The sequence below is a fragment of the Rhinolophus hipposideros genome (genome assembly GCF_964194185.1).
Source record: "Rhinolophus hipposideros genome assembly, chromosome: X".
Taxonomy (NCBI): Eukaryota; Metazoa; Chordata; class Mammalia; order Chiroptera; family Rhinolophidae; genus Rhinolophus; species Rhinolophus hipposideros.
In genome coordinates, this window is record NC_138046.1 from 89646082 (window position 1) to 89659235 (window position 13154).

Below are 13154 nucleotides of genomic sequence, written 5' to 3' on the forward strand. Positions count from 1 at the left end.
AGTACCAAAGAACTAATGGAAGAAAAAAAATCTCTTAGCTAAGGAAAGATACATGTCTCCAGAGTGCGAGGGCCTACTTAGTGTGACCAGAATTAATGGACATGTTATTGCATGCCATCACTACAGGAGGAGAAGTAGGATTCTTCAAGGCTGCCAAAGAGAAAAACTGGCAGCCTTCAGAGGGCAAGAATCAGACGTAGCATCAACAAAATCGAATGTTCAAATATCGTTGTGCATTATCAAAGTTGTGGGATGAAAAGAGAAAGTCTGAGCCTAGAATTCTACACCCAAACTGTTAATCAAAAATAAGTGAAAAGAAAAAAAGAGGGTGGCTTTCAGGCTGGCAAGAATTCAGGAAGTTTTGCACTGTGTAGACTCTATATGAAAGGGTGGGGGGAACCAACATAAGGATTAAACAAAACAAAATCCAACTAAAGGTACAACATTGTAGAAGCAGTGATTTGTTGTAAACCAGAAGTGAACAAGATCAAAAATAAATTTTAAAAGATCTTTTATTTAGCAAGACACTCAAGTGTTCTTTTCTGAGTAACAAAGTTTAAATGACAGTGTGTTACATTTCCTTTAATAGTGATCCAACCACTCTGCTTGGTTAGTGAATAATATTCATATAATAAGATTATTACAAATGCTGCTTATTAATTTTTAACATTTAGACTCAATTCATAGAATATTTACTTATAATTATAAAATAGAATGCGAACTTTATATATCTGTAGTATAAAATTATAATAAAAATTAGGAAAAAATTGAAAAGAAGAGGCAGGAGTATAAATGAACTTAATTTGCCATCCTTCCTAGGAGGGAGTTAAAAGCCTCTGACTAAAGTTTATAAAGAAAAAGGAGAAAAATGTATTGTATAAAGTTGTAATGATAATTACCAGACCATTGGGTGGGAGAGACACTTGATATTTCATTTTTGCCCTTCCAACAATCTGAATATTTAAAAATATATATGTAATTTTTCTCCCTTTTGATGAAGTTGTTAGAGGCCCTTCTGTATTTGGAGAAGAGGGAGCTTGTCTTTGAACTGCCTGAGGCAGGAAACTGAAAGGTAGCCTCTGGGTTCCCCCGGTGACTCTTGTATTAGTCATTCATTCTACAAATCCAGCTGCTGTCAGCTTCTGAGTTAAAGACACAAGATAACTGATAGGCCTGTAGGGGCTGTTCCCAGGAATGGGGTTAGAGGACAGTGGTCAAAGGGGGCTTGTTCTGTTTGTAAAGCCTTTAGCAGAGCTCACACATCATCCTTTGTTGAGTAATTCTCATCTAGAAGTATGCCCCAAGGTCTTTCACCTCCTCCTATAGACAAGGTTTTCCTTTCTTGTGATGCTCTAAATGAAGACAGGAAGTGATGGTGCTTGGAGTAGTCATCCTCTTGTGTACAGATGGCTGTGATAGGTTCTCATCTTCCTTTAAAGTCTCTTGTTCATTCCTGCATTTGAGGTGGCCATGTGAGTCTCCACCTTTTCCATATTGCTCAGGCTGTGAGTATCAGAAATGGTCCTGGCTGTATTCTAATGTGACATGTGCTTCATGGTGCTTCCAACACATGGCTGTGCATTGGGCAGCACAGCTATCCATAAACTGGCAAACCCACGTAATAGACTGAGCTCCCCTCATAATAGTTGACCTTCACGTTAGAGCAGTGGTCTCAACTGACAGCAAGTTTGCTTCTCAGGGGACATTTGGCAATGTCTGGAGACATTTTTGTTGTCATACCTGGGGAGGGGTTGGGGTGTTACTGGCATCTAGTGGGTAGAGGCCAGGGATACTGCTAGATATCTTACAATGCAGGAGAGCCCCCTACAACAAAGAATGATCTGGCCAAAAATATTGATACTGTCGAGGTTGGGAAACTTATGTTGGAGAGCCTGGGAGAGGGGCAGCAGGTAGAATGAGGAATAATCCTGGATGGGAAGTTGGGAGATTTATGTCTGAGTGAACTTAGTAAAATCATTTCACCTCGTCAAGTCTGAGTTTCCTTCTTTGTAGTTGTCCCAGGTTACTTCTAAGGTCTTGTCCACTTCGAGCATTGTCACCATTAACCTCTGAGTACAGTGGTTTAACAAGAATCCTTACAGAGAACCCATGGCAGAGGGAATACAGGGGCTGCAATATCTCTACTCCAGGTAAACTGTCTCCTGTTTGCGAGACATGAGCTGGTTGTGTGTCAAAAGCTAGAATGCCGATTGAAACCAAAATTCTCATTCAACATAACAATGAAGGGAGAAGGGTGTTCTAATTAATCAAATATTCTTTTTAACTGAAAATTGGGAATCGCCTACCTGAAAGTTAATAGTGAATACTTAAGGCTGATGGGGCATTATTTAATCTTTGATTCAGACTCTTGCATACAAGTACAGCCATACCTCGGAGATATTGCTGGTTTGGTTCCAGACCACTGCAATAAAGCAATTATCACAATAAAGTGAGTCGTAATCCTTTGCTGGTGGAGGGTCTTGCCTCCAATTTGTAAAAAGTGCAACGTTTGTGAAACTCAATACAGCAAAGCACAATAAAATGAGGTATACCTGTATTTTACTGGTAAAATGGGGGAAAGAGGCTTTTTGTGGTACTATGTCAGCTGATTTACTTGTTGGGATTTCTAAACACATTTTATTGGGTATGTGTTTTCTTTGCAGACGTTTTTCCTTAATTCTCTTTTTAAAGTTACTTGAAGCCGATCCTCACACACAGTGGCCCTCCATTAACCACCACTCTCCCAGCCTGGTGTGGCTTGCTCGCTCGATGTCTGACCAGTCCCCAGGTATACGACGTAAGTACCCCATGTTAGGGCTTTGTTCTATTCAGACACCAAATTCAGAGAGTTTGCTTTCCAGTAGGATGATTACAAGTGGCCAGCGTACATAGGCTTAATACATTTTGTACAACCACAAAGAAACCTTTTACCCGAGTCATGGGGCTCCCAAACATCAGCAGCTGTGGTGTAGTGGAAAGAACAATGGATCCGGAATCAGAACAACTAGACCAATAGATTCAAAAGTTAGTATTATAATTTCCAATCCTGCTGATAGCTTACTTAATAAAAGCTGTATTTTTCTGAATGCTGAATAGTTTTCACCTCTGTCTAAAGTGATACTATGGGCCATTTGGATGTTTTTTATCATCAGAGACAAAGGGCACTGACCTGGCATCGTCACTTATCCCACTATTGAAGCTCCAATTGATTACACTCTTCAATCTTATGTTTCATGGGGTTTACGTGTGTCTTTGCCTTCTGGCTCTAGTCTTTTAAACAGTTTCTAAAGCTTTCAATTTTAATTAGGTTTTATAAGGCTCACTTTTCATGTCTATGTAATACCAGATAATAAAAGAACTAACTCACTATTAAAACTCTTCGAAAACCTTATCTAATCCGAAGCTTACCAACTATTCTCTTGCTCAATGAGTAGGGGCATTGGACTAGTTTGAACTCAGCAAAAACTCAGTAAACGTCCAGGCACTTAAATTGAAAGTACTTTCCTCACCAGTTCGAGAGTCTGTTCAAGGTTTGCTTCCTTGGGTAATGTTTGGGTAGTGGACTCCCCATAGCCAGCCCAAGATGGCATGACTTGGGCTATAAGCAAGTGTCACCCTCCACGCTGCTGCTGCTGCTTTGGGGCTGGGGTTGTGACCCGAGTCTCAGCCATCTCAAGACATGGTGAGGCCTGCTGCTGAGAGAGCGGGAGCACAGTCTTTGAAAATTTAACTGGGAAACCAAAGGTGAGAAAGTAGAGGGGCTCCCCTCAGAGTTTAGTGCTGGATGAGGGTCTTGGGCTGGATTGCTCTCATGGCTGTTTGACACATTGTTGCGTGGTTCTCACTTATCACTTACAGGGCATTTGTACTTCAAGTTTATTTGGGAGACATCTAAGGTGTTAATTATTCACCATTTCCACTAACTCCAAACCACTTAGGTTTGATATCCACTTAGAAAACAGTGTTCTTCCACTTCTGAAAATGACCCCTAGTTATTTAAAATGCACATGTTCCCACAACACACTTCTTTGCAGGTGTTTACAGGGTTATTTTGCTGCATTTTCATAGCAAGCCTGCAGTGGACAGCTAATTATATAATAATACAAACCTTCAGCTTAACCAAACTTTTGCTGATCTTGTCATCTAGAATTTAAGTGAGTGGATTGCTTTTATCATTTGCATATAGCATTTCATTAAGCTCTGACTTGGAAATCCCTCTTCACTGGGTTTTGCTATTTGTCCTTGTTTCTCGATGACCTTTCCTTGGGTACCATTTGTTTGGGCTTATGAATTTTGTAATGGAATGGGTCAGCCTACAGTCTTGTTTTCTCCTGTCAGTGAATTTTGGCCTGATTCCCACTACAAGGGGCTCCTGTCCAGGGTCCCTCTATGCTGCTGTGGGTTGGGGGGCATTGGCTACATTTGCACAATTACCCTCATATGCAGTTGTTTCAGATTCCTCTCTGTCCCTCCAAACCTTGGAAGAGTGAAATATGTACCAGGAGAGTCTCTCCCTGAAACTTGGGAGCTAAGAGCTTTGGGAGAGGTATTTTGACAGAGATGAACAAAAACATTACTTAGCACATGTACGAGTATGAATGGGAGAAATGGAACAGGGAACATGCTGAAACAGGGAACATGATGTCATTTGTTGTTAAGACACTGTCACAGGGCAGATAAAGTTTCAGGACTTTCTAAACACTAAGGGAGGGAAGGAAATTGGGGAGTTTGGGACGAGTTTTAGAATCACACTCTGCCTGACTAAAGGATTCTTATTTAATTGTACATTTGCACCCTGCCCCATTCCAGTGAGGATTTGAGGCAGTAAGCCAGAGGAGTTGCCTGTTAAAGAAACCGGAACATTGGTTAAGTGGAGTCACATTGTGGAGTTTGGAGAATTAGACATCACTGAGAAACAATGCAGAAAATGAGCATGTGCTTGTCACCAGTCAGGGCACAGAGAGGGGCTGGGGCAGGAGAAGAGAGGTAGGCGGAACTCAGGAGTCCTCCCTATGTTGGTGCATTTAACAGGCTTTCATCTAGCACTTACTATGACTTAAGCACCTCAAGGAAGGGTGACAGAAGAGAAGGAGGTCCAGGTCACTGCCCTTTGGTGATTCTCATCTCGATGGGGAATCCAGGCATGGATGTGGGAGAATCTGACTATGGTTTTGGGCAGCATGACTGAGTGGGGACCAGAAGGCTGTTAGGGAGGCAGGTTCGGGCCCTGCACCAAGGAGACCCTATTGAGGACAGGATGCAGGACTTCAGATGTGCTTTGAAGGGTAGATGGGAAATATGAGAGAAAGAGCAGCTTTAAAACTGTTTGCCTTTTAAAAAAGAAGTTCACGGTGTTTGGCAGCCATGCAGTGGGGGAGTGGAAGAGCATACCACCCCTTGTTTTGCATCTTGAACCCATTGTAGAGGGAAAGGTTATGTCTGACCTCACACTGCTTCCTGACACTCTCCCTGCTGTCTTTTATTTTGAAGTGGTTGCCACTTGGCTGACATCTGCCTTACTCAGCATTGTGTGTTTTGCTACAACTGCTGCTTAGCATGAGACACTATGCCAGTCCTCTTCCTGACAGGGTGACTTTTCACATCCTTTATGTGTGTAAAACCAGTCTGGAGGCAGCATAAATCCTAACCCTGCTTCCTAGCAGCTGGGCAACCTTGGGAAAATTTCATAGGTTCTCTTAGCTCAGATTTTCTGCTCTGTGACATGAGTGTTTGCGCCCTTCACAGGAGAGGAGTCAGGACCAAATGAGAGCTTATATGATGTTCCTGGCAGGCATATAATAGATGCTCAAGAAAATGTACCTTCCTTCTCTATCACTTGTTTCATCTACCTGAAGGCTTCCTATCGGGGTTTTTCGGTGGGGCAGGAAGGAAATCCTAATGTTTTGTCCTCTTCCCTCCACTGCCGACTAGGATAAACAATAGTTCAAATGTAAACCAGGTGGTTTTAGGATGGTTTGTGTAGGGCAGGAGGCCCACCCAGAAGACCTTCTCAGGGAAGAGAGGACCTAAAACCTATTTCAAGGTTTGCCCAGTGACCTTACCCCTTCCTTCCTTTGTGGGTTGGGAAGCTGAAAATCCAGGCTGGCCTCCCCTTCTCCCCTTTTGTCAGTAACCCCAAGCTGTCAGGCATTTAAACTCAGAGCTGCTTTCTGCTGTTCCAAGTCCCAGCCCAGGTAGCAGTGCTGTTCATTGATAAGCACTCTATAGTTTACATCCAATTAGCACACGAGAGGCTCGAGGCAGGCAAGCTTCATGGTCTGCAGTTTCAGAAGAGGAGTTGAGGCTGGGGTTGGCTGCTAGAGCTCTGGACGATTCCTGTCTCCCATTTGTTGTTGTTTGTTGCACTTTTCAGAACCAAGAGCCACTGAGAGAAGAAGACTCTGATTTCATCCTGACCGAGGGTGACCTCACCTTGACCTATGGGGACAGCACAGTGACTGCCAACGGCTCCTCAGGCTCCCATACGGCCTCCATGAGCCTCGAGAGTGGTCGGAGAACAAAGAGCAGCTCAGAGGAGGTGCTGGAACGAGACCTGGGAATGGGAGACCAGAAGGTTTCAAGCCGGGGCACCCGCCTAGTGTTCCCCCTGGAGGATAATGCATGACTTTCCCCCTAAACCCTGCAGCGATGGAGTAGGCTCACCTGTGGGGTGAGGCTGGCTGCATGTTCCAGTGTTGTTTGAGGTGGGACAGTGAGGGAATGGAATTAACACTTCTATTTTATTGAGGTCTGAAGATACCTTAACATTTAAAATTTAACCCAAGATGCAGATGGTGGGGCTCAAGTGTCTCTAAATAAAGACAAATGCAGACCTATTCCCACTTTTTCACATAGTAGTGCGCTGGTCAGAGTTAAACAAACAAAAATAGCATGCTTTAATTGTCCCTTAATTCATTCACCTGCGGTATCTGAACAAGGTGTGGCAGGTGCTGGGGATTCCTCCCCAGCCCCCACAGAAGAGGCTTCATACCCATATCCAGCAGTGCAAGTCTAGCTGGCTGTAGGAATATTGAGTGAGGGGAGAACAGGCTAGAAGAAAGATCGTGAAGGAAGGCAAGTTAGATTGGACCTCCAAGGATTAGGGGCAGCTGGTAATAAATGGAACAGAAAACATGAAAAAGTAATTTGAGTGGAGGCTCCATCATTGCGGGCTGTGTGACAGCACCTTCATCTCAGGATTCCTGACTTCTTTTGCTACCTGTGTTTCCTCTAGACTGAAGAGTGGAAAATATATCCATGAACATTTCAACATGGAGGGAAGAATTATAATTCCTTCTCTGGAAATCTCCATGAAGAAGAAGTTACTGAAATGTTTAAAACCAAAGGCAAAATAGTGTTATACTGTTGTTTTTTTAATTAACCTGAAGACAGGAAAAACTTTAGAAGCGGATGATGTTATCAGGACAAAAATCAGTTCTTGAAGGCTGCCATATGAGCTGACTTCCTGGGAAATGATTAATAGAACTGAGATATCTACTCTGGGTTTAGAAATAACAGCAAAATCTTTGGGGTGCTTTGATCTGGAGAAGGCCGCAAGTAGCGTAAGAGGCAGTACGCTAGTATTCAAAGGGAAGAAATCTCACTGCAAAATAAATAAATAGCTGTAAAAAAATGCAGATAGTGTGCTTAAAGACTGAACAGAATTCCCAACATTAAGCTAAGAAATGCACGAGATTTCAGTGGCTACCTGAGGAATCGGAGGCATCAGTAGAAAGTTAAGCATAATTCAGTCCAGTGGAAGGTTCTGTCTACTATAAGATTAAAAATCCAGGTGTCTTGACACTGAATGCCATGTAGAGAAGTGTCATTTTCTTGGTATCTGCTAGGCTTGCACCACCTTAATGTGTGAATGTTGTTTGAAATTTAGGTCTGTAGTTTGGGTTCTTTGTAGGTGAGCTGTTTTACCTGCCCATACTTATAGTAGGTGAAATACTGAGAGAAGTCTTGGAAACCAAGTTTAAGATTCTTCTCAAGTCTCTATGCTTCAGTGCTAGTATATTTGAAAACCCAATTTCTAAAAATTGCTTCCATGAAATGTGGGCATTTTTATTATGGCAGACAAAATAGTGGCCCAATCTAGTCCACCCATAATGAAATCAGCCAATGAACCTTCTTAAGTCACATTTTTAATGGCTAATTTTTAAATAAGACATTGCTCCACACTTAGTTTTTCAATTGATAATTTGTGCAAATCAGGAAAGATGTATCATTAGGTTGAGCCATATGAAATTGTTGGTTTTCAACCATTTTTAAGAAATAGAAATGACAATTTCATATGGTTTAGTATAATAGAATGGAATGATTTTTTTGTTCCTCTCTTTCTATCTACACTAAAGTCCATTTTGAGTTTATGGTCAGCCATGGGCTTTGTAAGATTGGAAAAAAAGCTAAACAACATACCTAACTCCATGAAACTCAGGGTTACCTAGGCTAGTGAAGGACTTAAGAAAACCTATGACCCACAGCCAGAGAAACAGTTTTCTTAAAGAGCCACTGGACAGGAAGTCAGACTGCAGAGAACAGCTGCTAAGCTTGACAGGAGGCTGGAGATGTGTGTTTGTACCCGTGCCCAGAACCACTACAGGAATTTTTATTCAGTGGAGTTATCTCAGTAATGACCAGCCATCATGTAAACTTTGTGAATTTTTGTGTGTGCTTGTTTTTTGCAGAGATGGAGGAATAGGTTGGTTGGCTCTTTAGTTGGCTCTTTATAAAGCTTTGCTTATCTCTTATGTTGCTTGCTTATTTAATTTCCGAGAGAAGCAGCTAACAGAAAAACCCTGATGATGGTTCTTGAAAAGAACCAACTAGGTAGGACACACCCTCTCTTCATTAACCTCAAGGCATTATTGTCATTTTGGTTTACCAGGAAGCTTTCAGCAAATTATAACAAATTGTCCTCATAGGGAGGAAAAATAAACACTGAGTTTCCCATCCTAGTCTTAGGTCAATCCATAGATCGTTGTGTTTTCCCCCAAAGGGTCTTGTAGTCTTCATTGCAAACATTTTCCTGCCCTACTTAAATATGAGTAAATGGAGATTTTCCAAGACCAAAATTTAGCTAGAGTTGTAGTTATTTGGTTGTTTTTTTTTAATTCGGTTGATCAGAGTAAGTCACTAACTGACCTATGGTCCTAATTTTTATTTGCAAAATGTGGAGAGTAATGCTGACCTTACCAGGTGTCTGGAGTGTGAGCCATTCATCAAAATACTTCCACTTCTAGAAGCATTATGCCTACCGAATCATGAAAAGTAGGCTGCCACGAAGCCCAGAAACCATCTAACTCACGGCCAACTATCTGCTGCCAGTCTGACATAAACCATGTTGAAACTACTGAGCAATGGTACATCTAACTAAACAAAGTTCTTTTGAGAGGGTAATATTAAGTTATCCTCTAAACATACTTGTTCTGGATTGGGGGGTGGTGTGGCAGTTCAGCAGAGTTAGATGTTTTAGAGGAGGAGATCTCAACCATGGCTGCACATTAGGAGTACCTGGCCCATTTTTAAAAAAATATCAACAAAAGGCCCTACCCTCAGGTAGCCAGAATCAGTGGGGACCTGGCTTCCGTGCTGTGTTTTGGCTTCTCAGGGTTGAGAGCCTTTACTCTAGAACTTGCAGGGGACCCTAATTGGAACCTTAAAGAATGGCCTAGCAAATTAAGTTTTAAAAATTTGTTAGTTATGTGTAACAAACTGAGTATTGATCAGTAATACAGACTGGGTACCTATGAGTTTTGTACTACTAATCTTTGCAGAATTCAAGAATGTACTCCATAAAGTACAGCTGGTAAAAAAAAAAGTCACATTTGAAAACTTAGAAGGATGACTTGAGTGTTTGTGCGGGGGGATTAAAAACCTGTCATCTTTGCCCCCATTTGTGGGGGGAGAAGGTGGTTTTGTGTTAACTGAGCTGCTGACTAATCAAATGTGAATGTTTCTGAGAAGCTGTCTTTTCAATTTAACCTGGGGTTAAATTAATAGTCTCTTTGCAGTCAAGTGAACTTTCTCTACACACTCCACTTGTCCCCGTGCCAGCATCCACACTGGACTCCTCAGGAAGGGAGTGGGCCCTTGTATTACCAGTGCAGAGGCCCCGTGCTAAGTGAAAGATTGTGATTACTTTGCTGTCACGTGGTGGTAGTGTGGGTAGCTGGTAATTGAGGAGATACAAACTTTTGTGTAGCACTGACAAGAGGGAAGATACCAAAATTCTGTCATTCCTTTTAATATTCTTTTTGGGGACTACAAGGAGGTCTGAACTTTCTCTCCTAGAGAGGGAAATTTGGAATTTAAATCAGGCTGTATTTCTTCCTAGAAAACAAGTATAGGAAAGGCATGTGTTATTAAATGGACTCTGACCATCCGGGGTACTTACTGGGGTGACCACACAAATAAGCATTGATGCCTTGCAGCCAAAAATCACACTGTGACATCAAGTGTTTCATCAAGCAAACAGCAGGGAGCTCTTTAGGCTGTGATCCCTAGACCTGAAAATGTCCTCTGTGGTTTGGTTGACAAGTGAAATTTTAGAAAACACCAAAAATGTTATCTTAGCTATCCGTGAACATTTCAGTCCAGGGCAAAGAAGTAACACTTCCTTCCAAAACAGAGGTCTGTCTCACGTTCCCCCCCCATCATATCTCCCTTTCTCTGTCCATAGTGGAAGTTAATGTAATCATGTCAGATATTTAATGTGTGCAGAATGATTTCTAAATGTAGACACACCGACGCACTTAGAGGAGGTCAGTGGCAGGACAAGCCAGCAAATGATCAGAGGGGAAATCGCCCGCTTGGAAACCTACCTTGGTTACCCACTGTGAGAGATGCATCAGAAAACTGATTTTACCATCTGTTGTCAAATGTAATCCGGAATGAGGGCCACTAGAAAGTCAGCTTGCTCTTCAGTAAGTACATGACTTTTTATTTCACTTCAGAAATGGAAAACTTGACAAGTTTCATGTCTTTGATGTTAATTCTGTAGGTGAGTTAGTGTAGGAGCTAGTCTGTCAGATATTTTAGAGGTATCATTGAGTTTTGATCTGTTGTTTTCTAAAGGAGAATCTGACTTGCCAATGTCAGTTGCTACATTCTGACATAGTAAGTTGAAGGAATCCAGTGGCCAACAGAATTTAGAAACAACCCATCTGAATGCTGCTTTCACCACTTTGATACCTGAAAAAGACCTTCCGCCTTTCTAAAACCTAATAAGAACAATATAAAGAGAAACAGTCTAGAAACTAATGCAAGTGTCCAACTAAGAAAAGCAAGTAGGCTCTTTGACAATCCTTTCAAGACAAGATTTAGAAATAAGCATTTTTCCAGTTTCAATTTTTGTAACTAGAGGTTTTTTTTTTTTAAAAATTAACAAACACATCTTGTCACCCAGTGTTAGCAGAAATCGTAAAGAGGAAAACCAAAGTTTTTGATGTCAGTTTTATTTTTGTAAGCAGAGTAGACTATAACCATGGCCGACATGGAACACCCAGGCAGCCAGTTTTCTGTTACCGAGTCTTGGAGAAGACGAGAAGGAAGGGCTCCCTGTTCTGCTGCCTTTTGAAAAGGTCTGAAACAAACATGAGAGCACTTGGGAGAGGTTACCTTCTCATTCTGATGGCCGCCTTTTCAAGGTTAACGGAAATGCCAAATGTCATAGTCAGCTCGACCCTTGGTCAGTGGAAAATGATCTAGGTCTGTATATGTTGGAGGAGCTCAGATAGTAAAGGACTTGTAAACAGCGTGAAGACCTCTACGTCTGCTGATAAAGCACTTAAAAAGTTAAGATCCAAGTGTGACTGGGTGGCTGTCTCACTGCATGGATGTTTAGGGGTTGACTTCTGTTGATTATTCCAGTTGTGGGCTTTGGAGAAGAAGAGGAACGATTTTCAGTTGTGTGGGTGTGAAGTCTACAGATTTACAATTTATCACTGAAATCACTCATTCAAAGTATGACTTCATAGTAGGGTCACCTCCTCCTAGGTTGTCTTTAGTTTTTACATAAAATACATCTGGTACAATTTACTTAGGAAGTTTTCCTATGTTCATTAAAATTATTCAGTGGGAAGGCCACCAAGATTCCTTTCATAGCTGAACAGCAATTTTAAAAATAGAATAGGTTAATTTAACATAGGACGAGGTGACCTTCTGGGGAACTTTTTATAGAGCTTACATACTGTAATTAGGGAGAATTTTGTCTTCTACTTCCATTCAACAGTGGCAAACTGGTGGTTTTATAAAATTAATTATAGTATGTTATATAAACATGTTATGTAAAATAATATTAAAATATGTTTAACAGTGAAACAGTGAAGACTTGGAGTTATCGGCCACCTTTATGTGCAATAAGGAAAACTGCAGTTAGGCCCCGAAGTGCTATCTTTCCCTAGCATCCTACGTAATGTTTGCCTTTGTGTATATGTTTAGATTGATATTGTAAAGCTATCCACATGTTTTCCTGCCTTTGCTGAGATTTAACACATTTTTCTCAAAGCTTTTTTTTTTATATAAAACTCAAAATAAAAAGATTAACTGGCTGAACTAATTTCGTTTTGTATTTTAAAAGCATTTTCTATTAGAAGGGTGCAGTATGATCCTAATCTCAGTCTCTTTCCCTCACTGAGAGGTTCTTTTCTAGATGAAAGCTGTTCCTCTCCAGCTTCATTTATACCAGGAGTTGACAAATTACAGCTGGCCCCTAGACCAAGTCTGGCCCACTGCCTGGTTTTGTAAATAAAGTTTTATTGGCATACAGTACACCCACTCATTTGCACATTTTCTGTGACTGCTTTCATTTAGAACTGAGGAGTTGTGACAGAAATGAGCCACTATTTGCTCATAAAGCCTGAACTGTTTACTATCTGGCTTTTTACAGAAAAGATTTTTGCTGACCTCTGATGTAGATGCTTGGAAAACTTTAGTTTTAAAATAGTATCTAAAAATCATGGCAACAGATATTTGAGATTTTTTTAAAAATGTGCCTTAGGGTTAAAAGAAACACTTTAAACTTGGTCTCTGCTTGTGACTTCTTCTGGCCTGCAACAGTCTTGAACAAGCTTTGAGTGTTGGATAATTGCTAAGATTCTTGAACCCAACATACACTTTCCTTCATAGTCTTCATATTCCTTTCTATGTAG

At 41.2% G+C, this 13154-nt stretch overlaps 1 protein-coding gene across 3 annotated transcripts in view; it reads left to right on the forward strand.

The window, feature by feature from the left end:
• SLC9A7 (solute carrier family 9 member A7) overlaps positions 1 to 12558 on the forward strand; it is a 143136-nt gene extending 130578 nt beyond the window's left edge. For 2 of the 3 annotated variants that reach the window (XM_081043263.1, XM_081043264.1), the window contains 2 exons: positions 2692 to 2797; positions 6374 to 7136. In XM_081043263.1, the coding sequence (XP_080899389.1) occupies positions 2692 to 2797; positions 6374 to 6625 (358 nt within the window). In that variant the 3' untranslated portion in view covers positions 6626 to 7136. Of the gene's footprint in view, positions 1 to 2691; positions 2798 to 6373; positions 7137 to 7234 lie in introns of those variants that run through there. The other variant, XM_081043265.1, reaches the window with a different exon arrangement.
• Positions 12559 to 13154: the final 596 nt, after the last annotated feature.